This window comes from Nerophis ophidion, linkage group LG18 (genome assembly GCF_033978795.1).
Source record: "Nerophis ophidion isolate RoL-2023_Sa linkage group LG18, RoL_Noph_v1.0, whole genome shotgun sequence".
NCBI classification, from domain to species: domain Eukaryota; kingdom Metazoa; phylum Chordata; class Actinopteri; order Syngnathiformes; family Syngnathidae; genus Nerophis; species Nerophis ophidion.
Window position 1 is genome coordinate 10,735,591 of NC_084628.1, and position 26,096 is coordinate 10,761,686.

At 41.3% G+C, this 26,096-nt stretch overlaps 1 protein-coding gene across 2 annotated transcripts in view; it reads left to right on the forward strand.

The window, feature by feature from the left end:
• The window catches only part of ets1 (v-ets avian erythroblastosis virus E26 oncogene homolog 1), a 146,775-nt gene that overhangs the window by 101,860 nt on the left and 18,819 nt on the right, over nt 1-26,096 (forward strand). For both annotated transcript variants that reach the window (XM_061878743.1, XM_061878744.1), the window contains 5 exons: nt 13,289-13,408; nt 16,491-16,691; nt 16,985-17,062; nt 20,450-20,695; nt 25,875-26,096. The exon at nt 25,875-26,096 is cut by the window's right edge and continues 39 nt beyond it. In XM_061878743.1, the coding sequence (XP_061734727.1) occupies nt 13,289-13,408; nt 16,491-16,691; nt 16,985-17,062; nt 20,450-20,695; nt 25,875-26,096 (867 nt within the window). The remainder of the gene's footprint in view (nt 1-13,288; nt 13,409-16,490; nt 16,692-16,984; nt 17,063-20,449; nt 20,696-25,874) is intronic.

Genomic DNA, 26,096 nt, shown 5'->3' on the forward strand with positions numbered 1-26,096 from the left:
ATTAGTAGATTGCACAGTACAGTACATATTCCGTACAATAGACCACTAAATGGTAACACCCCAATAAGTTTTCAATTTGTTTAAGTCGGGTTAAGTTAAGTTAATGGGATTTAACGCAGGCTGGAAGTGTGCGCTTGTTTTTTCTTCATGAGATGAAGATGTAAAAAAAAATATTTTACGAGTACAGCTGCCACCTTTCTTGAGTAGTGATCTTATCAAACTTTGTTGCAAATATCATCTTTAATACCGTATTTTACAGACTGTAAGAAGCTACTTTGTTTCCAAACTTTAAATGGATTTTTCTTTACTAATGTCTAAATTTTGGAATGAATAAGCACAGAAATCAAACTGTGTACAAAAATGATCCAATTCAAGGAACTGTTTAAACTCAAAATGTTTATAAAGTACAAGGAAGAAGAATCCTGATAAATAAACCTTTTTAAAAAGGGAGAACTTCATCTCAAAGTATGAATAAAAACCTCAATGACTTTTCTGTTTTGTTTCCTCAGCCGTTTTACTGCCATGTTACAGGCACCGTTTGGAAACATTTTGGGTATGTAAATAAAGATTTAGAAAATATTTCTATGTAAAAACCTAATTTCACAACGTACTTGTATACATCCGCGGTTTATAGTCCAGTATGGCTAATATATGAAAAGATAGTAGTCCACTTAACAACAAGCCTATGTGGCTGGGCCATGTGTACATTGGTAAACCTCTCTCACTGACCACCTCAAGAGCAGTGCTGGCTAAGGGGTTGGTAGCTTGGGCTTTTAGCTCGGTAGCTAGCACGCTCGATTCATGCCAGCGACCTGGGTTTGAGTCCCGGGCGGAGCAGAAAAAGCAGAGACTGAACCAGGCGGCGTATACTAGGAAGTCACTCACTTCCTTTTGTTTTGCCCCGGACGGCTTGTTGTCGGCAACTAAAGTTAGCATGGTCACATGGTCGATTTGAATTAATATTGTAAAACTTTAAAGATAACTATGAATGGAATTTTAATTACCGAACAATCTTGGAATATGCTGAAAAATGGATATCAGATGTCCACTGACCGCCTTGGACCCATCCATGGTTCTGATAATTAGTTGATCCAGTTAGTGCTGCCAAACAAACCCTTTGATTGACACTGACAGTTGTAGGGAGATACAAAACGTTTGTTTTAGCTAAAAGACACTTTGAGTACCATTTGTTAACAAGATTGAGGTGACTTCATGTCTATACTTGTGTACTTTGAGGGCACATTCCAAATTGCGCACCCAATTTTAGTCTTGAAGTGAATTGTGAAGTGAATTATATTTATATAGCGCTTTTCTCAAGTGACTCAAAGCGCTTTACATAGTGACACCCAATATCTAAGTTACATTTAAACCAGTGTAGGTGGCACTGGGAGCAGGTGGGCAAAGTGTCTTGCCCAAGGACACAATGGCAGTAACTAGGATGGCACAAGCGGGAATCGAACCTGCAACTCTCAAGTTGCTGGCACGGACACTCTACCAACCGAGCTATTCCGCCCAAAAAAATCCTTGAAGTACAATGATATCATCCTGAAACAAGAACGATAGAAATAAATGATGTGTATGTAAACTACTGTCCTGCGTTAGGCATACTTGCCGACCCTCCCGATTTTCCCGAGAGACTCCCGAATTTCAGTGCCCCACCCAAAAAGTTTTTCCCTATTTCCGCCCGGACAACAATATTGGGGGCGTGCCTTAAAGGCACTGCCTTTAGTGTCCTATACAACCTGTCATCACGTCCGCTTTTCCTCCATATACACACAGTGTGCCAACCCTGTCACATAATGTATGCGGCTTTTACACACACACGAGTGAATGCAAAGCATACTTTGTCAACTGAGGGTGGCCGTATGAACAACTTTAGCACTGTTACAAATATGCGCCACACTGTGAACTAACACCAAACAAGAATGACAAACACTTTTCGGGAAAACATCCGCACCGTAACACAACATAAACACAACAGAACAAATACCCAGAATCCCTTGCACCACTAACACTTCCGGGACGCTACAATATGCCTCCTCGCCCCGCTACCACCAAACACCCCACCCATTTCCCAGATTCGGAGGTCTGAAGGTTGGCAAGTACGGCGTTAGGACCGATTCAAATGTCGCCCTTCTCTTTGCTGAAAATCTAAACAGCTGTCCGAACAAGCAGCTCTCTTAAAACCAGACTACCGCCCTCAACCGGCACTCCATCACCCCGCGGTGCTGAATGGACCCCCTTTATGTCGCTGGACGTTTATGATCCCAGGGGTCCCGATAGGATCTCCATCAAAGGCTGTCTCAGCCATCACCTCTGGTCGGCTGTGGCCTTTTTAAAAAGGCCAATTGTCCTGTTAGCTTGAAGTAAGGGCATCTCTGATATACTCACGTGGGATATTCAAAAACACCTCAGTCCTGGATCTAAAGTGTCTTGACCCTCACCTGAACCCACAAGGCTCCCTACTTCCCACAGGAAGTGGCAACTTAGCCACAGGAAATTGACTCTTATACACTCCAACATACACCGGCGTAGAGAATCAAAGATGGCCTTTTTTTGCGTCGCTTCCTCTTCCACCCCTTCCCCACCCACAGCCCCTCACTGAATAAACTGCAAGGCTAATTATAGCTCGAAAAAGCACATTGTCCCTTTGTGTTGCACGGTCGGGTCGCATGCGACGCTTGTATCATTGCATCACTGAGAACGGAGGCCGGGCAGTCGGCGGCTTTATGAATGGAAGCGAGTCTCCACCGGAGGCTCTGGTAATGGGCTCTGGTCCCGCGGTGATGTCATCGCACTGAGAGGGAGCCTTGTGAGACCTCTCCCGTTCATGGGATCGTCTTACAGACAGACCCGGTGACTCATCCTCCGGCCGTACTTAATGTAGCACCCACCTCGCCGGGATGCTCCCCCGTCCCATTCTTGTCCACCCAAAGCTTGCAAGGATTTCATTTTCCACGCCTTCAGGATTCCGCTGCACGGGCTAGTCCAGTTCACGTGTTTGTTTTTCAGTTTTAGCGTCTTTAAAGGCCTACTTAAATGAGATTTTCTTATTTAAACGGGGATAGCGGGTCCATTCTATGTGTCAGACTTGATCATTTCGCGATATTGCCATATTTTTGCTGAAAGGATTTAGTAGAGAACATCGACGATAAAGTTTGCAACTTTTGGTGCTGATAAAAAAAGCCTTGCCTGTACCGGAAGTCGCGGATGATGACATCACAAGGGTGAGGGCTCCTCACGTCCTCACATTGTTTATAATGGGAGCCTCCAGCAGCAAGAGCTTTTTGGACCGAGAAAACGACAATTTCCCCATTAATTTGAGCGAGGATGAAAGATTCGTAGATGATGATATTGATAGCGAAGGACTAGAAAAAAAATAAAAATAACGTTTAAAAAAAAAAGGCGATTGCATTTTTGACACATTTACTAGAATAATTATGGGAAATCCCTTATGTTTCTATTGTGTTGCTAGTGTTTTAGTGAGATTAAATAGTACCTGATAGTCGGAGGGGTGTGTCCACGGGTGTCTTGAGGCCAGTCTCTGAGGGAAGTCGACGGCAGCTGCATGGACGGCGCAAGCTCAGTTTATCTCTGGTAGGAGGCGACCTTTTACCACAATTTTTTCACCGAAACCTGCCGGTTGACAAGTGGTCGGGAACCATGTTCGCTTGACGGCTCTGATCCATAGTAAAGCTTTACCTCCGGGAATTTTAAACAAGGAATCACCGTGTGTTTGTGTGGCTAAAGGCTAAGGCTTCCCACCTCCATCTTTTTACTTTGACTCTTCCATTATTAATTGAACAAATATCAAAAGATTCAGCAACACTGATGTCCAGAATACTATTTAATTGCGCGATGAAAAGAGACGACTTTTAGCCGCAAATAGTGCTGCGCTAATATTGCCTGACAGTCCCTGACGTCACGCGTACACGTCATCATTCTGCGATGTTTTCAACAAAAAACTCAGCGGGAAATTTAAAATTGCAATTTAGTAAACTAAACCGGCCGTATTGGCATGTGTTGCAATGTTAATATTTCATCATTGATATATAAACTATCAGACTGCGTGGTCGGTAGTAGTGGGTTTCAGTAGGCCTTTAATAGAGCCGAAATGTTACTTCACCGGTGCGGCATCCCAATGGGAACTCAACACACTGTCCTCAGCCTGCCCATTACTCATGATATAGCACTATGGGTGTGGCTGATCAATACCTTTTTGCCGCGCATCCAGTCTAAACTACCGACTCATTTCTCAGAATAGCAGCCGTAAAAAAACAACAACTCGAGGCCATTCTTTTATTTTCGACGGTCGAATGTGGAAGCCACTCCCATGTAATGTTAGCTAAGTGGACGGCGCTCATTTTGTCCACGCTTTAATGCGGAAAAGCAAGAAGGTGCGGACGCTCAAACCGGCGGCACATACTGACCATTGTGTTTCTAATGGGCTTCGCAGCCAGTGAAATCCTATCAGGGCGTCATTTACCAGATCCAGTCTCGCATGATGCTCGCTCGCTCCCTCTTCCCACTAATGGATGCACATTAGGTCCTCGCAGATAACTTTCATATGGCTCATTCGCAGAGATGATGGCGCTGCTACCATTAGTCTTTCCGCACTCGTCTGTTGGTCAATTTGTAGAAGATTAACAAATCAATGGAGACAATTTGAAGTTAAAGTGATTTTTGTTGTTGTTGTAAGTAATTGCAACACTTTGATCAGAGTCCTACAACCTTCTGTTGAACTATCTGCATGTATTTCTCACGGATGTAAATAACACAGGGGTTGTGGTGACGATACATGCTAACTTACGTGTGACACGGATGTTTTAGTATCATTAGAGGAAAGGTCAGTGCCCCTGCAAAGATGTTTGGCCAGGTGTATTTTTTTTTAACCAACATTGCTCAAATATGTGCTTGTAAGTACAGATGCCCGATAACGGGTTTTTTGCCGATATTCTCCAACTCTTAATTACCGATTACGATATACACAGTCGTAGAATTGACACATCATCATCCCTAATTTTGTTGTGCTGCCCCGCTGGATGCATTAAACAATGTAACAAGGTTTTCCAAAATAAATCAACTCAAGTTATGGAAAAAATTGCCAACATGGCACTGCCATATTTATTATTGAAGTCACAAAGGGCATTATTTTTTTTTTAACATGCCTCAAAACAGCAGCTTGGAATTTGGGACATGCTCTCCCTAAGACAGCATGAGGAGGTTGAGGTGGGCAGGGTTGGGGGGGCGGGCAGGAGATAGAAGGGGGTGTATATTGTAGCTTCCCGTAATAGTTAGTGCTGCAAGGGAATCTGGGTATTTGTTCTGTTGTGTTACGGTGCGGATATTCTCCCGAAATGTGTTTGTCATTCTTGTTTGGTGTGTGTTCACAGTGTGGCGCATATTTGTAACAGTGTTACAAAAAGTTGTTTATACGGCCACCCTCTGTGTGACCTGTATAGCTGTTGACCAAGTATGCTTGCATTCACTTGTGTGTCTGAAAAGCTGTAGATATTATGTGACTGGGCCGGCACACAAAGGCAGTGCCATATTGTTGTCTGGGTGGAAATTGGGAGGAATTCGGGTGGCTGGTTGACCCGGTAGATTTTCGGGAGGGGCACTGAAATTCGTGAGTCTCCCGGGAAAATGGGGACGGTTGGCAAGTATGACTGGGAGACGCAACTGCTCTGTACTTCTCCCTACGTCCGTGTACCACTACGTACAGAAGCGTTTTTGTTCTGTGTATCCTGGGTATTTGTTCTGATGTGTTTATGTTGTGTTACGGTGCGGATGTTCTCCCGAAATGTGTACGTGGGGGACAGGGGGTGTAGATTGTAGCGTCCCGGAAAAGTTAGTGCTGCAAGGTGTTCTGGGTATTTGTTCTGTTGTGTTTATGTTGTGTTCTCCCGAAATTTGTTTGTCATTCTTGTTTGGTACGGGTTCAAAGTGTGGCGCATATGTGTAACAGTGTTAAAGTTGTTTATACGGCCACCCTCAGTGTGACATGTATGGCTGTTGACCAAGTATGCCTTGCATTCACTTGTGTGTTTGAAAATCCGTGATATATATGTGACTGGGCCGGCACACAAAGGCAGCGCCTTTAAGGTTTATTGTATTTCTCCCTATGTGCGTGTACCACTCCCTACAGCGGCGTTTTAAAAAGTCATACATTTTACCTTTTGAAACCGATCCCGATAATTTCCGATATTACATTTTAAAGCATTTATTGGCCGATAATATCGACAGTCGGATATTATCGGACATCTCTACTTGTATGACCACTAAAGGTTTGGACTAAATTGGTGGGTGATTCAGCTGCATGTTTAAACCGGTATTTACCATTTTCTGTGATGCAGCACAGAAATTAATCATCATTTAGTTGAATTGAAAAAATAGGGGGTGTGTCGTGCTTTTCCCACAAAGTCAGCTGGGATAGACGGAGACTTAATTGTTACCCTGAACACATTTTTCCTTGGCCCTGTTGGAAATCACAGTGGAACTTCAATTTACGAACTTAATTGGTTTTTGAACAGGGTGCGCTAATAGAAAAGTTTGTACTGTATTTTCCGGACTACCAGGTGCTACTTTTTTCCCAAGATTTAAACCCCGCTAATTGCTATTGATTTTTCTTCGCTAACGACCATAATGTTTTGTATGCCCATCCATCCATCCATCCATTTTCTACCGCTTATTCCCTTTTGGGGTCGCGGGGGGCGCTGGCGCCTATCTCAGCTACAATATAGTAGAAACACCAACACAAATAAAAGGTTTGTTATTGTTTTTGCTATGGAGCCATCTTGCTCGCTGTAGGTGCACATCTACAGTATTCTTCTCTTCCGGGCCTTGAACCGGAATTATAAGTGCCGTTCCATCTACTAGTATTCAATGTTTCTTCATTCATCATTCCAAGCAACGTTTGTAAGTTTTACAATATAACTACAACACTTCATCCTTACTAAACCATCACATGCTTGATAATAGTGTGTTCATGTGAATTGTTACATGCTATTAGCATTAAATAATATCCTGACACGTTAACAAGTGTCTGTTAGTATTATTAACTTACAATGGCATTATTTTTGTATTGTTTCAGTTTTACAAATTCCCTGAGAAATTTACCCAAACGTCAACAGTGACCTAATGAGTTTATTTAGCTGATAGGAGAGCTACCTTTCACAGCTAGCAGGTCCATGACGTGGACTTTTCTGTTTTGTTTGATCAGCTATTTTACTTCTGTGTTCCAAGCACTGTTTGGTAACAATTAAGGTATGTAAATATATATTTACAAAATGTTTCTGTGTAAATATTTATTTTCACAATATATACATCTTCCGAGGATGTTGTAGTCGTAATGATTTGTGCAGTCCTTTGAGACATTTGTGATTTGGGGCTATATAAATAAACATTGATTGATTGATTGATTGTCCTGTGCGGCTAATATTGGGAAATAGGGGGGAGTAGCCCTGCCAGCATCTTGAGGGTTCCAGGTTCGATCCCCGCTTCCACCATCCTAGTCACTGCCGTTGTATCCTTGGGCAAGGCACTTTACCCTCCTGCTCCCAGTGCCACCCACACTGATATAAATGTAACTTAGCTATTGGGTTTCACTATGTAAAACTGCTTTGAGTCCCTAGAGAAAAGTGCTGTATAAATATAATTCACTTCACTTCCAAAAATGTTTTTTTCTTCTAAAATTGAGTGGGTGCGGCTTATTTACTGGTGTGCTCTCTAGTCAAAAAAGCATGGCATATTGAAGCAAATTTCAGCATAAGAAACAATGTTAACATGAATAATGGTTTTATTGAAGATACTTTATTTACTATTGGACTAATGAAGGCTTATCCCCTTTACCCCAATGAAACAAAATAAATACTTTATTGATTGATTGTTTTATTAGTAGATTGCACAGTACGGTACATATCCCATACAATTGACCACTAAATGGTAACACCCGAATAAGTTTTTCAATTTGTTTAAGTTGGGGTCCACGTTAATCAATTCACGATTCCCATTTAACACTCAGCCTTCTTTAGCTCACATTTATTTCAGTGTTTTAATGGCAACTCTTACGCACTGTCTAGCTTATAGAGGGAGTCTTTGATGCAGGATTTAGGGCTAAAGTGGGTTCAGGACTTCAAATTACAATTTGGGGGTGTCGGGCTGATAAAAGCGACAGTCGATCCGAATGTGCAGACAAAACCGTGCACAGTCCACCTTAAATCAGCAGCCACGTTTGGCCCTGTGGGCTCAACATCAAAGCGCAGACTGTCTGAGCCCCCCTGTCGCATCTGCGACATGTAGATATTTTCAAAAGGAAGCTTGTTTTTATTGTGAGCCAGCACGTTTTATTTAACTCCAAATGGAAAGAGCGGAAAGGAAATGCATGTGTCAGCTGGTATGATCCTGCAAAACCAGTGTTTATTCTATCTTTTTACAGCAAATGATATACCGTGCTGGCTTCCTACGATGGTAGTTAACATTGCTGTTGTTTACCAGTGATATATTGGTACAAAATAACCAAAGCATATACACAGTGTGGGGAAAAACTACCGCTTTTTTACAGTCAAAGGAAGGAGAGGGACATAGATAAACCAATGGGAGACCCAAGTACACGCAGACAGACGTCGGTTACACGGGCGAAAGGAGGGACAGCTGCTGGGAATTCCAGACGAGGTCGAGACGTCAGTGAGTGGTCACGACAGGCATGAAGCGTACGGCGCTGAGTGTGCTGGGCTCACAGACAAAACCACCAGAAGATGCATGAACATGTGGCTTTATAGTGCAGCGAGATGGCTTTTTTTCCCCCTTTTTTTAAATTAAAGAAACTGTACCCCTACAACAACACTTGGACGTATAAATATATACTGTATGTTCTTAAAATGCTCATTTTAGCATGTGGTGCAGTCTAGACTAGAAGACCATGATCCTACAAGGACAGGTTAGCACTACAGATGTCCGATAATGTTTTTTTTCCCGATATTCCGATATTGTCTAACTCTTAATTACCGATTCCGAAATCAACCAATACCGATATATACAGTCGTGGAATTAACACATTATTATGCCTAATTTTGTGGTATTGCCCCGCTGGATGCATTAAACGATGTGACAAGGTTTTCCAAAATAAATCAACTCAAGTTATGGAAAAAAAATGCTAATATGGCACTGCCATATTTATTATTTAAGTCACAAAGCGCATTATTTTTTTTTAACATGCCTCAAAACAGCAGCTGGGAATTTGGGACTTGCTCTCCTTGAGAGAGCATGAGGAGATTGACGTGGGCGGGGTTGATTTTGGTGGAGGTGGGTGTATATTATAGCGTCCCGGAAGTGTTAGTGCTGCAAGGGGTTCTGGGTATTTGTTCTGTTGTGTTACGGTGCGCATATTCTCCCGAAATTCTTTCGTTTGGTTTGTGTTCACAGTTTGGCACATTTTCTAAACAGTGTTAAAGTTGTTTATACGGTCACCCTCAGTGTGACCTGTATAGCTGTTGACCAAGTATGCTTTGCATTCACTTGTGTGTCTGAAACGCCGTATATGTAGTGTGACTGGGCCGGCACGCAAAGGCAGTGCCTTTAAGGCACGCCCCCAATATTGTTGTCTGCGTGGAAATCGGGAGAAATTTGGGAAAAGGTTTGCCCCGGGAGATTTTCGGGAGCGGTACTGAAATTCGGGAGTACAACGGTGTTTTAAAAAGTCATACATTTTACTTTTTGAAACCGATACCGATAATTTCTTACATTTCAAAACATTTATCGGGCGATAATATCGGCAGTCCGATATTATCGGACATCTCTAGTTAGCACTAAAGCTAGCCTTTTCAAAACTTCACAGCATGGCTGATATAAGTTACTGCACTGCAAAAATGTACTTTTATGCTATAATTTAGTCTACCAAAAGTATCGGTCCATAATAGGTGCAGAGTCAGATTAACATCCGTGGCTATTTCTTTAACTCCTCACTATGGTTTTAGCTGCATTTAGCGTCCAGCAGTTTTATCTACCTCTCCATGCACTTTTTAAAATGATCCTTGCTCTGTAGTTAGAGTGTCCGCCCTGAGGTCGGTAGGTTGTGAGTTCAAATCCCCCGGTCAAGTCATACCAAAGACTATAAAAATGGGACCCTGCTTGGCACTGGAATGGGGGTTGAATCGCCAAAATGATTCCCGAGCGCGACCACTGCTGTTGCTCACTGCTCCCCTCACCTCCCAGGGGGTGGAACAAGGGGCTGGGTCAAATGCAGAGGGTAATTTCACCATATCTAGTGTGTGTGTGACTATCAGTTGTACTTTAACTTTGCGCATGAAACTCATGTTGTTTACAATACACTTCTCAGCAGTATGCATGTTGACTGGGATACTTTGGTCCTTACAATATGTTCGGTATACTGTTCTAATTAGCTACAAATGAAAACAACAATCTCACGAATTTGGGAAAAACCTGCTTTTTAGTGATTTTAGCACTACCATTAATGCGAACACACAATTATAGTTTCCCCAAGTTATATATCGGTCTCTTAAGTTTAATTATTTACAGTTTGAATTCGAACCTTGTACATTAAAGTTCTGTGGATTGCTTTTACTAGGAATGCAACAATGCAAGAAGCCTCATGTGAACCGATGATGCATCTTCAAAGAACCCGGTCAAGTTAAACGTTAACGCTTATACTCACATCTTATCAGTGGATGTCTGACTGGCGGTACTAATAGAACACAGTGTGTCTACGGACACACTTAAAAGAGTCATCGCAGTGACTACAGTTCCATGTGGCTATTTGCGAGTCAATGGTCTTTGCCCAGTTAGTTTTGAGCGGTCTGTTCTAGGGCTGGTGCTGGTTTGGGGGTGGGGTCTTCCCCATTGTTTCTTCATCATGTCCCACACTTCTCTCGTCTTCTCAATCTAATTAGGCCCGCCCGAGTCATCAGGCTCTGTTTAAAGGCATCAAAGGGAGTCCTGTTCCCCACTGGGGGTGCCCACTGGCTGTGAGCAGAGAACAGTGAGCCCAGTGTGCGCGACCCAGACCCTCAAGACGGCCCACCTCCCTAGCCTCGATGACATCACCACCTCATCCCCTGACCCCCGTGACCCCTCTCAGGGTTTGACCCCATGCTTGGTGTTGCGACAGTGGGTCCACTGTGTCCGGGAGGGGGGGGCAGCGTGGTAGGAGGGCTGAGGAGGGGTCAGGGTGTCACTGATGGGCACCAGGCGTTGCTGCTCTGTGGTGGAATGCGCCGTAGAAAAATAGCAAATAAAAGTCCGCTGTTTGTTTTCCTAAGGACCAGGTGACAGCTATTGCTAGACGAGCTTAACATGGCCTATTCAATCTCCAAGGTTTCTTTTTCGACACGGTTGATTCAGTCTCGACTTGTTCGCGGCCTAAAGAAGGAAAACAATTGCAATATTCTATTCAACTGGCGAGCTGGGTTCAGATCATAACTTGGGAAACTAACAACACTAAAGTGGGGGGGTAGTGGGTAGCAGGGGTGTATATTGTAGCGTCCCGGAAGGGTTAATGCTGCAAGGGGTTCTGGGTATTTATTCTGTTGTGTTTATGTTGTGTTACGGTGCGGATGTTCTCCCGAAATGTGTTTGTTATTCTTGTTTGGTGTGGGTTCACAGTGTGGCGCGTATTTGTAACAGTGTTAAAGTTGTTTATACGGCCACCCTCAGTATGACCTGTCTGGCTGTTGATCATGTATGCTTGCATTCACTTGTGTGTGTAAAAAGCCGTAGATATTGTGTGACTGGGCCGGAATGCAAAGACAGTGTCTTTAAGGTTTATTGGCGCTCTGTTCTTCTTTGTACATCCATGTACATGGCGGCATTTTAAAAAGTCATACATTTAATTGTTTTGAAAAACAGATACTGATCATTTTGAAACTGATATTATTTTAAAGCATTTATCGGCCGATATTATCGGACTTTTCTAGTTGTGAGTTCAAACCCCGGCCGAGTCATACCAAAGACTATAAAAATGGGACTCATTTCCTCTCTGCTTGGCACTCAGCATCAAAGGGTTGGAATTGGGGGTTAAATCACCAAAATGACTCCCGAGCGCGACCACCACTGCTGCTCACTGCTCACCTCATCCCCCAGGGGGTGGAACAAGAGGATGGGTCAAATGCAGCGGTTAATTTGACCAATCTTAGTGTGTGGTTAATTTCACCACACTTAGTGTGTGTGTTTGTTTGTTTGTCACAATGTGCAGTTACATCAAGGAGGCAGCTGCACCAGATTTAGCACCATGCTTATTTCCATCTGTTGTTCTTTTATGGTGCATCTAGCATCCACAATAAAATTACACAGGATTGAAAATACACAACAATATTCAAATGACATAATGATAAACAACATAATGATAAAAATACAAGTACAATACATAGAGGGTATGTGAGTTACAAATCAGTGGGCAGTCAACTTACAGTATTTTAGCAGCTTCATTTAAAGTGCAGAAGTATATAAAGTGCAGTAGTTTTTATCAAGGTCCACTTACAGTGCAGTAGCCATTGGTTGATACCCATAAGTTGGACTATGGGTGGTTCTTTAACTTTACTCAAATTGTGGCCTGTGAGTTCGGTTCATAAAAATGTTGAGACTCACATTTGTGTGGCAGATTTGTAAAAACTACTGTGCTGTTAAAGAGATGGTCTTTGACTATCTTTTTTGCAGAACTCTCATGTAACTACGACAAAATAAATAGACCACAATCAAAGGTCTACATGAATATACAAAACAAGACAAGTAGTGAAAGGAGATGTCCCGCCTCCCGGTCCTTAGCTTTCTGCAAAATGTGGCCCCCAAAACAATTAAAAATCAAAAATAATTATTCTGCCTTATTCTGACCAACAGGAGTTCTGACCTTGCGAATAGACATTCTCTTTACGTCAAATCCCAGTCCAACTAATAACAAACCAGATACCATGATGAAGCTTACCATAAATATTCCCATTATTGCATTATTACATGTGGCTGTAGGCAACTTCCCTATGTTATTGTTGTTACAAGATGGCGATGTTATGCATATTACATTTTCTGTACTGTTTTTTTCCAGCTATTTTAATGCTTGCTCAGCAGTTTGCACTTAAGCGCTGTTACAACATTTCATGCATCCATGAAGTTTAAAAATGAATAACAATTGTTGCCTACTTCCAATTAACGCTCCATTCTCTTTGCGGTTTAGGGAAGTAAACACAAATATTAAAGCATTTATGATGCTTTGTTTTTATTTTTGTGTGTGTCTGTCTATAGACTGATATCTAATATCGATATCTGTATTTGTGAATTGCAGATCCGGAGTGTGGCGATATTCCCTTGCTAACTCCCGGAAGCAAAGAGATGATGTCCCAAGCTCTGAAGGCCACGTTCAGCGGCTTCACCAAAGAACAACAGCGGCTGGGCATCCCCAAAGGTACGGTCGTAAATCTCGCTTGTACATTTATCAGCTACTTTGAGTTTTAATGCGTTGCTTTTGCAACGGATGACCTTCACGTGTTCCAATGTAGACACGGAAGTCATTAGGTGGCTTCCTATTCCAGGGCCTGTTGTTTGTTTGTCATTGTGCAAGCATATCTCATCTTGCGTGTTTATATCCACGTATTTATGAATGGTTAATTTATATAGGCTAGAAAGGTGAAGTTTTGTACCTGACAAGTTTCGGCTACCTTGCCTCTGATGCTTTCATCTGAGGTTTGATTGATTGATTGAAACTTTTATAAGTAGATTGCACAGTACAGTACATATTCCGTACGATTGACCACTAAATGGTAACACCCGAATAGGTTTTAAAACGTGTTTAAGTCAGGGTCCACGTTAAACAGGTTAAAGGTGTCACGTGATGTTATCGTGACTTGTTATATGGATTGTTCCATCCCACCTGAAGACGTGTGCGCCGGGGGTAGGGGGACACCGCTATCCCAGCACTTCAGGTGGGATGGAACAATCCATATAACACGTCAGAGATAACGTCACGTTAACATCCCGTGACACCTCTGATGAAGGCTGCAGAAGCAAGGTAGCCTAGCCGAAACTTGTCAGGTACAAAACTTTACCTTACTAGCCTATGTAAATCAACCATTTATAAACACAGCAGCAGGCTAAATGAACCTCTTCAACATATATCCACGTATGCCTCATTGTTAGAGTCCAACTGACTGGCTGTGAGCAGGTATACCTAAAAGTATCACCTAGACTAGGTCTGGGCTAAGGCTGGGCGATATGACAAAAAATGTATCACGATATAAGTGTTTCATATCAGTCGATATCGATAATTATTGATTAAAAAAAAAAAAAAAAACTATTCTAAATAAAGACCAGGAGAAAAAAGGCTGTATTTAAATACTTTTATTTTAAATATAACCTTTAACCTTTAGAGCGAGGTCAGCATTATGAAAAACAGTCAAATAAATGAAAATACTGGTCGATGTGCAAGTATTGACATTAAATAAATGCTTAATCCAACAAAATGTGCAAAGTATTGTAATTAAGAAATTAGTAGTGTACAACTCAGGCTTTAAAGCCATATTGGTAAAAATATATGCAAATAAATAAGTCACATTAAGCAAGCATAAAACAATCAATCAATCAATCAATCAATGTTTATTTATATAGCCCCAAATCACAAATGTCTCAAAGGACTGCACAAATCATTACGACTACAACATCCTCGGAAGAACCCACAAAAGGGCAAGGAAAACTCACACCCAGTGGGCAGGGAGAATTCACATCCAGTGGGACGCCAGTGACAATGCTGACTATGAGAAACCTTGGAGAGGACCTCAGATGTGGGCAACCCCCCCCCCCTCTAGGGGACCGAAAGCAATGGATGTCGAGCGGGTCTAACATGATACTGTGGAAGTTCAATCCATAGTGGCTCCAACACAGCCGCGAGAGTTCAGTTCAAGCGGATCCAAGACAACAGCGACAAACATGTCTTACAGAATATTGTAAACATTGGAATACACTTGCGTCTGAACATCTGTGACAAAACAAACCTGTTACCCTCTTCAGTCATTTATGGAAAAATCAAACCGACGACCTTGCAAAGTTTGCAGACAGTATTACTCTGATTCGTATCGGACTTAAAAAATCCAAAATACTGCCAAACTGGTGATGTGACGTTTCCTTTTTTATTTGCAATTTCCTCTCGTGCTGCTGCACTCATATTCCCGTTTCGTTTCACTCCTCGTCGTCAGCTAGCCGTTGTTGCTTTTTTATTTTTCATTTTTCCTGTTAGCATTTCCCAGAATGCCTTGCGGTTCAGCCTCAGGTCGAGAGGCCTTTCTTCCTATTTTTTTCCAACAGAACTCAGTGAAATTATCGAAATATTGATCAAATGTCTATCGCAATATATATTATCGTTTTATCGCCCAGCCCTAGTCTGGGCGATATAGCCTTTTTTAAATATCTTGATATTTTTAGGCCATGTCACGATACACCATTTATATCTCGATATTTTGCCTTAGCCTTGAATGAACACTTGATGCATATAATCACAGCAGTATGTTGATTCTATGTGTCTACATTAAAACATTCTACTTCATACTGCATTAATATATGCTCATTTTAAACTTTCATGCAGAGGGAAATCACAACTAAGTGAATTGACCAAAACTGCAATTATTAAACAGTTATTATGCAGTGGCACAAACATTCATGTCATTTCGAAACAGAAAGTGCAAGATTATCAGAGACATTTTAAAACAAGCTATGAGTGCACTTTTGTGCATGATGTCACTGAGATGACATATCAAAACAACTTATTTAAAGTGCACTTTTTTACAGAACGCCACTACAATAGTTTAAAACAAATAAAGTGCACTTTTGTGCATGATGTCACACAAGATATTTCAATAACCGTCATATAAAAATGAGCTGCATAATAGGAAATCAAGTCGCTATGTGGTAGGTTCCTAGGGACGTTATCTCCTTATGTTGTTCGCTATTTTTTTCATACCGTGTTGATGTGGAAATGGTTGGTTCTGCATTTTGTTGGTGTGGCACCGAATGGCGATGTTGACATGCAGAGTAAGCACTTGTATGTGACGTATGTAAGAAGGTAGGCTTGCTGTCTGTGAGAAGGAGAGACAAGAAGGAGTGGGAAGAGCCTGTAGTGTATAGCCAGCATCTAAAGCAACTGCATGAGAATGTGTACTTGAATATCACGATATAGTAATTTTCTATATCGCACAGAGACAAACCCGCTATCGCCGAGCCCTAACTCAGACCAGGGATTCTCAAACTGTGGTACGCCAAAGAATCAGTATTTTATTTTCCTGTATTCAAACACAGTGTTAATGTTCAAACCAGTGGCCAAAATATTATTTGTTAAATCAAACCTCTGTCTTGTTTTTAATGAATACTCAGCCCTATTACGATACTGTATTTTATTGTTGGTCATTATGGTGGTATTTGGTGAAAAAAGTCTGGGAAGCACTGCTTTCGGCGAAAGGATACGTATTAAATAAACGATCACCCCTTCTGATCCTCTGCAGACCCCAGACAGTGGAGCGAAAACCACGTGGCGGCATGGCTAACGTGGACCGTGAACGAGTTCAGCCTGAAGAACGTGGACTTTGACAAATTCCGCATGAACGGCGGGATCCTGTGCGCCATGGGCAAGGAGCGCTTCCTGGACTTGGCGCCCGACTTTGTGGGCGACATCCTTTGGGAGCATTTGGAAATGCTTCAAAAAGGTTAGACCGCAATGGCATTTGGGGACTTTTTACAGTGAAAAAATAGGAAGACCTGTTATGGAATGAGAAAGGCGGTGCTGTAAGCTCAAACTGTAAATGTTAGAGAAACCTCCAAGATATGCGATCGCTGCTTGTATTCCTTTCGTCTGCATTTGCTGTAGTAACAAGAGACGAACAGGAAGGCGCGTGTTCGCTCATGTCATTAATCTTTTACGATGCTGCATGCAGTTACGTGATACATAAAATCAATGTGGAGGTCACTGACGCTCATTCTCTATCTATTTTTCATAAAGAGGATACAAAGCATTACCCCAACAACGGACTGACCTCCAACTTCCAGGAATCCCGTTATACCTCAGACTACTTTGTCAGTAAGTACTTGCTTACAAACATAATATTGTAATATTAGAGGATACATGCTCACAATAGAACAGGACATTTAAAACTTGGGGGTTGTAATTCGCTACAGTCAGCAGTGCTTGGGCTATTCATTTTCTGTCTGATACACCACAGGGTAGCAACGGGTGAAGGATGCCTCAGTGAGCGTGTTGCACACTCACTAGCTGTCTTGACACAACACTGATGCTTTGTTAGTGTTTCATAATTGTCATCTGTTGGAATTAAACTGCAAATAAAATTAATATATGCCAAAAAAATGTATATATCCGTTCCACTTTATTTGTACAGCACATTTAAACAACATAAATGTTTCCAAAGTGCTGCACAACAGTATTAAAAACAATATTCAAATATCCTTACCTACACCAATGACTGAATAAAAAATAAAACCAATATTAAAAAAATGATTAAAAAACGATTTTAAAGGGTGAACCCAATTAAAACAATAAATAAAAAATAAAAAAAAACATGACCACACAACTCACGTAATGTTGAAAGCCGAAGAATAAAATTGGGTCTTAAGACAGGACCTAAAACACTCCACCGTGGGAGCATTTCTAACACTGAGGGGCAGAGTGTTCCAGAGCTTAGGGCCGACCACATAGAAGGCCCTGTCACCCCTAGTTTTAAGTCTGGTCTTGGGCACCACAGGCTGGAGCTGGCTCATTTATATATATGTATCTTGGCCTAGTGGTTAAAGTGTCCGCCCTGAGATCGGTAGGTCGTGAGTTCAAACCCCGGCCGAGTCAGAACAAAGACTTTAAAAATGGGACCCATTACTTCCCTGCTTGGCACTCAGCATCAAGGGTTGGAATTAGGGGTTAAATCACCAAAAATAATTGCCGGGCATGGCCACCGCTGCTGCTCACTGCTCCCCTCACCTCCCAGGGGGTGAACAAGGGAATGGGTTAAATGCAGGGATTACATTGTGTGTGTAACAATCATTGGTACTTCAACTTTAACGTTACAGGCCAAAAGTTGGAACACACCTTCTCATTCAATGGGTTTTCTTTATTTTCATGACTATTTACATTGTAGATTGTCACTGAAGGCATCAAAACTATGAATGAACACATGTAGAGTTATGTACTTAATAAAAAAAGGTGAAATAGCTGAAAACATGTTTTATATTCTAATTTCTTCAAAAGTAGCCACCCTTTGATCTGATTAATGTTTTGCACACGCTTTTTACTATTCTCTCGATGAGCTTCAAGAGGTAGTCACCTGCAATGGTTTTCACTTCACAGGTGTGCTTGAAGCTCATGGAGAGAATGCCAAGACTGCGCAAAGGGTGGCTATTTGGAAGAAACTAGAATATAAAACATGTTTTCAGTTATTTCACCTTTTTTTTTGTTAAGTACATAACTCCACATGTGTTCATTCATAGTTTTGATGCCTTCAGTGACAACCCACAATGTAAATAGTCATGTAAATAAAGAAAACCCATTGAATGAGGAGAAGGTGTGTCCAAACTTTTAGCCTGTACTGTATATTTATTTTTTTGACAAGTAGCTGCGCAAAAAGGAACATGAAACTCTGGTCAATGAGCCAATTGTTAACAGGAATATTTGTTGGTGCTACAAGATCAAAATTACCCCACGCTTTGGAATGTTTTCCTTTTCTTGAGTTTCATTGAGATGGATGATGAAGACGTAAAGCGATGTCAAACGCAGGGCGTTACTCCCCCGACTTCGTTTAATACGGGCTGTCACTTGAGAGCCGGAAAAAACAGTTTGGTGTTTCACATTCAAGCGACACAGCAGCTGTATCAGACATGTTTTTTTTCCCACTTAAAGTGTCACACTGTATCGCTTTGATATCATTTCACCAATCACTACCACACGGTGGCACCTTGTCGAGTTTAAAAGATTTGACATTTCCCAACTTCAACTAAAATGGGCGGAACTTCACAACTAATTAGCCATAAATCTGAGGATATTTATATTTCATGTATGCTAGCATTTCTTCCAAAGTATTTGAGGGCAACCCAATATAATTTGGGATAGGGCTGGGTGATATTTCCTTTTATTAATATCTCAATATTTTTAGGCCATGTCACGATACACGATATATATCTCGATATTTTGCCTTCGCCTTGAATGAACACTTGATGCATATAATTCTATGTGTCTACATTAAAACATTTTTCTTCATACTTCATCAGTATATATGCTCATTTTAAACTTTCAAGCAGAGAGGGAAACCACAATTAAGTCAACTGACCAAAACTGTATTTATTAAACAGTTATCAAGCAGTGGCACAAACATTCATGTCATTTCCAAAACAGAAAGTGCAAGATTGTCAGAGACATTTTAAAACAAGCCTAAGTGCACTTTTGTGCATGATGTCACTAAGATGACTTATCAAAACAACACTAAATTGAAGTGCACTTTTTGTACAAAACGCCACTACAATAGTTTAAAACAAATAAAGTGCACTTTTGTGCATGATGTCACGCAAGATATTTCAATAAATGTCACACAAAAATGAGCTGCATAATAGGAAATCAAATAGTGTATGTCTTTTTTTTCATACGGTGTTGATGTGGAAATAGTTGTTTTGGCATTTTGTTTGTGTGGCACCGAACAGAAATGTTGACATGCGGAGTTTCAAGCACTCATTCTCTAGCGGGTGACTTTTCAAATGATGCTACATTAGCAGTGGTGCTACTTTTTGTAGCAACGGTTTTGCCGCATAATTGTTCAACATCTTCCCGTTTGAAGCCAAACCACCGCCAGACAATGGAACCCGTGCTGTTTTTCTTGGGAATTAATTATTCCTTCATTTATTACCAGATTCGCACCTTCTTTCTCTCGTATTACCACCCGCACCGTACCGTTAAAATCACAGCTAATGTTACCATGTCGCTACCTCTCTGCTCCGCGGGAGTATGTGACGTATGTAAGAAAGTGCGCTTGTTTTAAGTCTCTGTGAGAATCAGAGACAAGAGAGTGGGAAACGCATGCAGTGTAATGCCTGTAGCTAAAAGCAACTACGTGAGAACGTATACTAGAATATCACGATATTGTCATTTTCTATATCGCACAGAGACAAACCCGCGATATATTGAGTATATCGCCCAGTCCTAATTTGGGATTTTCTGATTTTTCACTACATTCTTGATCTTTTGAATACTACCTGACAATTTCATTAATCCTTTTGGATAGCAAGATGATGGGAGGCCATGTTTGTTCGGCTTCGTCCCAGTGATTCTCCACGCTTGCTTATCAGCGAAAGCTTGGCGTCATCTGCCACAATTGTTTTAGTCTTCACATGAGGGATGGTCATTCTGCTCGCTCACAAAGATTGATCTCTCTCTCCTCTCTTTCCTGCTCTGCTTTCCCTCCACTGTCTCCAGGCTACGGCGTCGAGCACGCCCAGTGCGTCCCCCCCTCCGAATACTCCGAGCCCAGCTTCATCACCGAGTCCTACCAGACCCTCCACCCCATCAGCTCGGAGGAGCTGCTGACGCTCAAATACGAGAGCGAGTACCCGGCCGTCATCCTGCGGGACACGCCCCTCAACCCCCTGCCGGGAGACTACTTTTCCATCAAGCAGGAGGTGGTGTCCCCTGACAACATGTGTGTGGGACGCCTGAGCAGAGGTGAGGGGCATCGAACGCAGAATGAAGTACAGAATAGGCTTTTATTCTGTTTGGGTGGTGTGCTGTCGTGTGTCACTGCATGTTATTGTGCTGATGCCACCAGAAAGAAGTTGGTTGGTTTGTGGTCGCAGCACATCTACCTCCCACACTCTTATTTTAGGTGGAGGCAAGGGAAAGTTTTTTTTGTTCGTTTTTCTGTGCACACCACTACTTGTCTTTGTTGCCTCGAATTATATTTACCATATTTCCTTGAATTGCCGCCGGAACGCTAATTAATTTAAAACATCTTCTCACTCCTACGCTTTCCAAAGGCATGCCGTAAAAGTAAGCATGCACTAATTATTTTAAAACCTCTTCTCACTCCGGCACTTACCAAAGGCATGCAGTAAAATTTGAGTGTGATGTAAGCTTGGACTTTAAATCCTACTGAATAGCTCTTAATCTTCTTCCCTTTATGCGATTTCAAATTACCGGTATTGAAATCAGCCTCCTCCATTTTGAAAATGATAACAGGGGAAGTGTCACTCGTGACGTCATGAGTTTGACCAGGCGGTAATTCAAGGCAGGCGCATACTATATACCCTGCGGCAATTCAAGGAAATACGATATATATTTTTTAGCTGACTTTAACTATGAGGAATTATGACATCATATGGAAAAATCCCATAACATAAAAATTTTTTGAACGTGCTCCAATGAGGTCAGATTACCCGTACTGTGCTGTAGGTGGCTTAGGGCGAGCGAATCAAGCGCTCATTTTCCGCTACCTGTGCCATAAACAAACATGGCAGCGATTGTGTGGCACTTTTTCCACTGACTTTCCAGGTGCAATGTGGACAGTAAATAACATCTTAACTTGAACTCAGCAAACCTTATAAGTTTACTAAAACGGCCGCATCGCTACAACATTTTTTTTTTTAATCCTGCTCCGCCGTAGAAGCTGCCACGAAGATAGGTGTGCGCAAACTACAGTTCAATCTAAAAAAAAAAAAAAAAAAAGGTATGGGTAAGTTATTAGTTTGTAATTAAGGATTAAGTTATTTGTATCGCATCGGATTAATACAAACCCAAAACAAACAAAAGTGTAATACTAAATATATACATGTGTTCATATATAATATATATATTTTTATTTTATTTTGAAAATATTGTATATATTATAAAATACTTACAGTGGGGCAAAAAAGTATTTAGTCAGCCACCGATTGTGCAAGTTCTCCCACTTCAAATGATGACAGAGGTCTGTCATTTTCATCATAGGTACACTTCAACTGTGAGACGGGATGTGAAAAAAAAAATCCAAGAATTCACATTGTAGGAATTTTAAAGAATTTATTTCTAAATTATCTTGGAAAATAAGTATTTGGTCAACCATTCAAAGCTCTCATTGATGGAAGGAGGTTTTGGCTCAAAATCTCACGATACATGGCCCCATTCATTCTTTCCTTAACACGGATCAATCGTCCTGTCCCCTTAGCAGAAAAACAGCCCCAAAGCATGATGTTTCCACCCCCATGCTTCAAAGTAGGTATGGTGTTCTTGGGATGCAACTCAGTATTCTTCTTCCTCCAAACACAAAGAGTTGAGTTTATACCAAAATGGATACATGGATGATACAGCAGAGGATTGGGAGAATGTCATGTGGTCAGATGAAACTAAAATAGAACTTTTGGTATAAACTCAACTCGTCGTGTTTGGAGGAAGAAGAATACTGAGTTGCGTCCCAAGAACACCAGACTTACTGTGAAGCATGGGGGTGGAAACATCATGCTTTGGGGCTGTTTTTCTGCTAAGGGGACAGGACGATTGATCCGTGTTAAGGAAAGAATGAATGGGGCCATGTATCGTGAGATTTTGAACCAAAACCTCCTTCCATTAGTGAGAGCTTTGAATGGTTGACCAAATACTTATTTTCCACCATAATTTACAAATAAATTCTTTAAAATTCCTACAATGTGAATTCCTGGAATTGTTTTCCCCATTCTGTTTCTCACAGTTGAAGTGTACCTATGATAAAAATGACAGACCTCTGTCATCATTTTAAGTGGGAGAACTTGCACGATCGGTGGCTGACTAAATACTTTTTTGCCCCACTGTAAGTAAAAAGGGGGTGGAGGTAATCTTGTATTTTACTATTATATTAGCCAAAACAAAACAAAAATCCCAAAAATAAAAACATTAAACTTTTTATTGATTGATTTATTTTTTGGGGTTAATCTTTCACTGGTTTAAAAATGTAACTTAGATATTAGGCTTAACAATGTAAAGTGCTTTGAGTCACTAGAGAAAAGCGCTATATAAATATAATTCACTTCACATTTTTGCAGCGTGAAGATCAAGATTTGTCCCCCCCCCCCCTCCATTTTTGCAAATATTGCGAGGGCATGTTTTAAAAATTTGAAAAAAAGAAGCTATAAATAAGTATTAAGAACCAGTAAGTTATCTGTGTCATATTGGTTTAAAGGAAGAAAAAAAAAATTAAAAGTTAGTGCATTACTAAATATATACAAAATGTGTTCATAAAATATATTTTTTTATATTTTAATTAAAACGTTGTCTTTATTATCTATATTATATTCATAAATGTATTATAAAATACCTAAATAAAAAAAGGTATGGGAGGGAGTTTTTTATTTGACTATTTTCATGAAACAAAACAAAATCCTAAAAATAAAAACATTACAATTTTGCAGCATATTTGTACTCCCCATTTTTGTGAACATTTAGAGGGCATGTTTAAATAGTCTTATGGTATGTGAATAGATTATACTTTTATACTACATTCAGAGCTCTTTGACACTATTTCCACATTCACACACTGATGGCAGGAGCTACAAGGCGCTGACCACGACCCATCAGGAGCAAGGGTGTAGTGTCTTGCCTAAAGACACAACAGATGTGACTAGGAAACTGGGATCAAACATGGAACCCCTCAAGTTGCAGGCATGGCCGCTCTAGCATCTGAGCCACGCTGCCCCCAAATAGTTAAATAGCTTTAATGGTGAAACATTGGTCTTGTTTTTGTCCCCGACCTCTCCCATTTGAGGTTGTGGGTATAAAAAAAAATAGGTCTAATTTTTTTGGCACGCATTTTCATCTTTTTTACTGTCCAATTAGCAGTGATGCCAACATCCACCACACATTCTTTCCCTCCACAAATGAATATTATTTGGACTTTACAAACATTTCTTCAGTGTCGCACACCAGTTCCATTCAAATTCTCAGCCCTGCTTTGTGCTCTTGTGGGAAAGTATTTGTTTGTGGTCACGACTGATATCCCACATATGGCTCTGATTTGGGGGTGGTCTGAAGATCTGAGCATCAATGGAGGTGCTGCATTAACCGTCATTTGTTAATGTCTGGCCAATGAAAGGCCCTTATCTTTGCCAGGGCTAAAAATAGCCAGTGTGATTTTCTCACTGGGAATCGAGTCCAAATGCTTGTTTCAAGTGAAAAGACCAACTGTAGGATTGTAGAAACTACTGTAGGATTGTGGTGGTGTTTTGTTACTAATGTTTCAATATCAACAGCTAACACAAACAACCAAGGCTACCGTATTTTCCAGACTATAGACCAGGGGTCTCAAACTCAATTTACCTGGGGGCCACTGGATGCAGAGTCTGGGTGAGGCTGGGCCGCAAGAAAAGATTTATTAAAAAAAAATATATATATATATATATTTAAATGTCTTTATTTTTATTTTCAATACAAAATCTAATCCAATTAAAGCTGCAAGCAGCGTTGGTCGGGTCCGCCTTTGGCCGCTCCGCTTCGGCTGCTGCCCCCGCGACTGAAGCCCTGGTCTTAGTCAGACCAACATAGAGGTATTTGTTTCATGTCTCTACCACATTCCTAACAGAAGTTACAAGCAGTTTTGTCTGGAAAAAGGTGACGGCTTTTTACAAAACTTTTATTTTGAAGGGGTAATTGCCAACTTCCTGTTGATTTTAACTGAAAGATGCCACCTATCAAAATGTAGGTCTAAGTGAGACCTACATATAGGTTTTTGTTTCATGTCTGTCCGACATTCCTACCAGAAGTTACAAGCAGTTTTATCTGTTTCCTCTTCCTAGGAGCAGTTTTTTCTGTGTTTTATTCAAAAATTGCAATAGAGCGCAATTTTGAGTTTTAAGGTTTGGTTTTTTCACTAAATCGCAATTTCTGCCAGTCCTGATGTGTGTGCCAAGTTTGGTGAGTTTTGAAGCATTTTAAGGGGGTCAAATTACAGCTCAAAGAGGCAAAAATAGCGTTTTTTGCGAAAATGTTGCTTTAAATGAGTTTTTGCAAAATTTCTGTTGATTTTGGGTATAGACGTTTTTTATTGGAAATGTAGGTCTAAGTCAGACCTACACAGATGTTTTTGTTTCGAGTCTCTACGACATTCCTAACGGGAGTTACAAGCAGTCTGTTTTTTGTCTCTTCCTAGGGGGCGCTAGCGCGCAATTTTAATTTTTGGGGTTTGGTTGCTTAATAAGTTGGTCTGCCGCTCCATACCGATGTGTGTGTCAATTTTGGTGAGTTTTGAAGCATGTTAAGGGGGTCAAATTAGGGTGCGAAGGTGCGAGCGCGCCTTGGGCTGCTGCCCCCAAGCCCCACTGTCGAAGATGCCTTAGTGACACTATTTAATGCATTGTGAAAGTAATGCAGTTGTTGTATTGAAGTGAAAATATCAAGCTTCCTGTTGATTTTTGCCAAAGTATGTTAATTATTCAAATGTAGGTCTAAGTCAGACCTACATAGTGGTTTTTGTTTCATGTCTCTCTGACATTCCTACCGGAAGTTACAAGCAGTTTTGTCTTTGTTTTCTTCCTAGGAGCAGTTTGTCTGTGTTGTATTCCTAGGGGGCGCTAGAGCGCAATTTTGAGTTTTGGAGTTTGGTTTTTTTATCAGCTCGCAATTGTTGCCAGTCCTGATGTGTGTGCCAAGTTTGGTGAGTTTTGAAGCATTTTAAGGGGGTCAAATTACAGCTCAAAGAGGCAAAAATGACATTTTTTAGCGCCCCCCGCGACCCCGAAAGGGAATAAGCGGTAGAAAATGGATGGATGGATTTAAGTTTTGGAAAAAATGTAACCCCAATGGGATACTCTAGCTATGAATGTTTCAGACTCTTATTTCCATGCCAGTGATCCTTTAGGAAAACGCCATGTTTTAATTCCTCTCCGTCTTTTTTTCAACGCAGGTAAACTCGGGGGCCAGGATTCTTTCGAGAGCATCGAGAGCTTCGAGAGCTGCGACCGGCTGACGCAGTCGTGGAGCAGCCAGTCGTCGTTCAGCAGCCTCCAGCGAGTACCGTCGTACGACAGCTTCGACTCGGAGGACTACCCCACGGCGCTGCACGGCCACAAGCCCAAGGGCACCTTTAAGGACTACGTGAGGGAGCGCTCGGACCTCAGCAAGGACA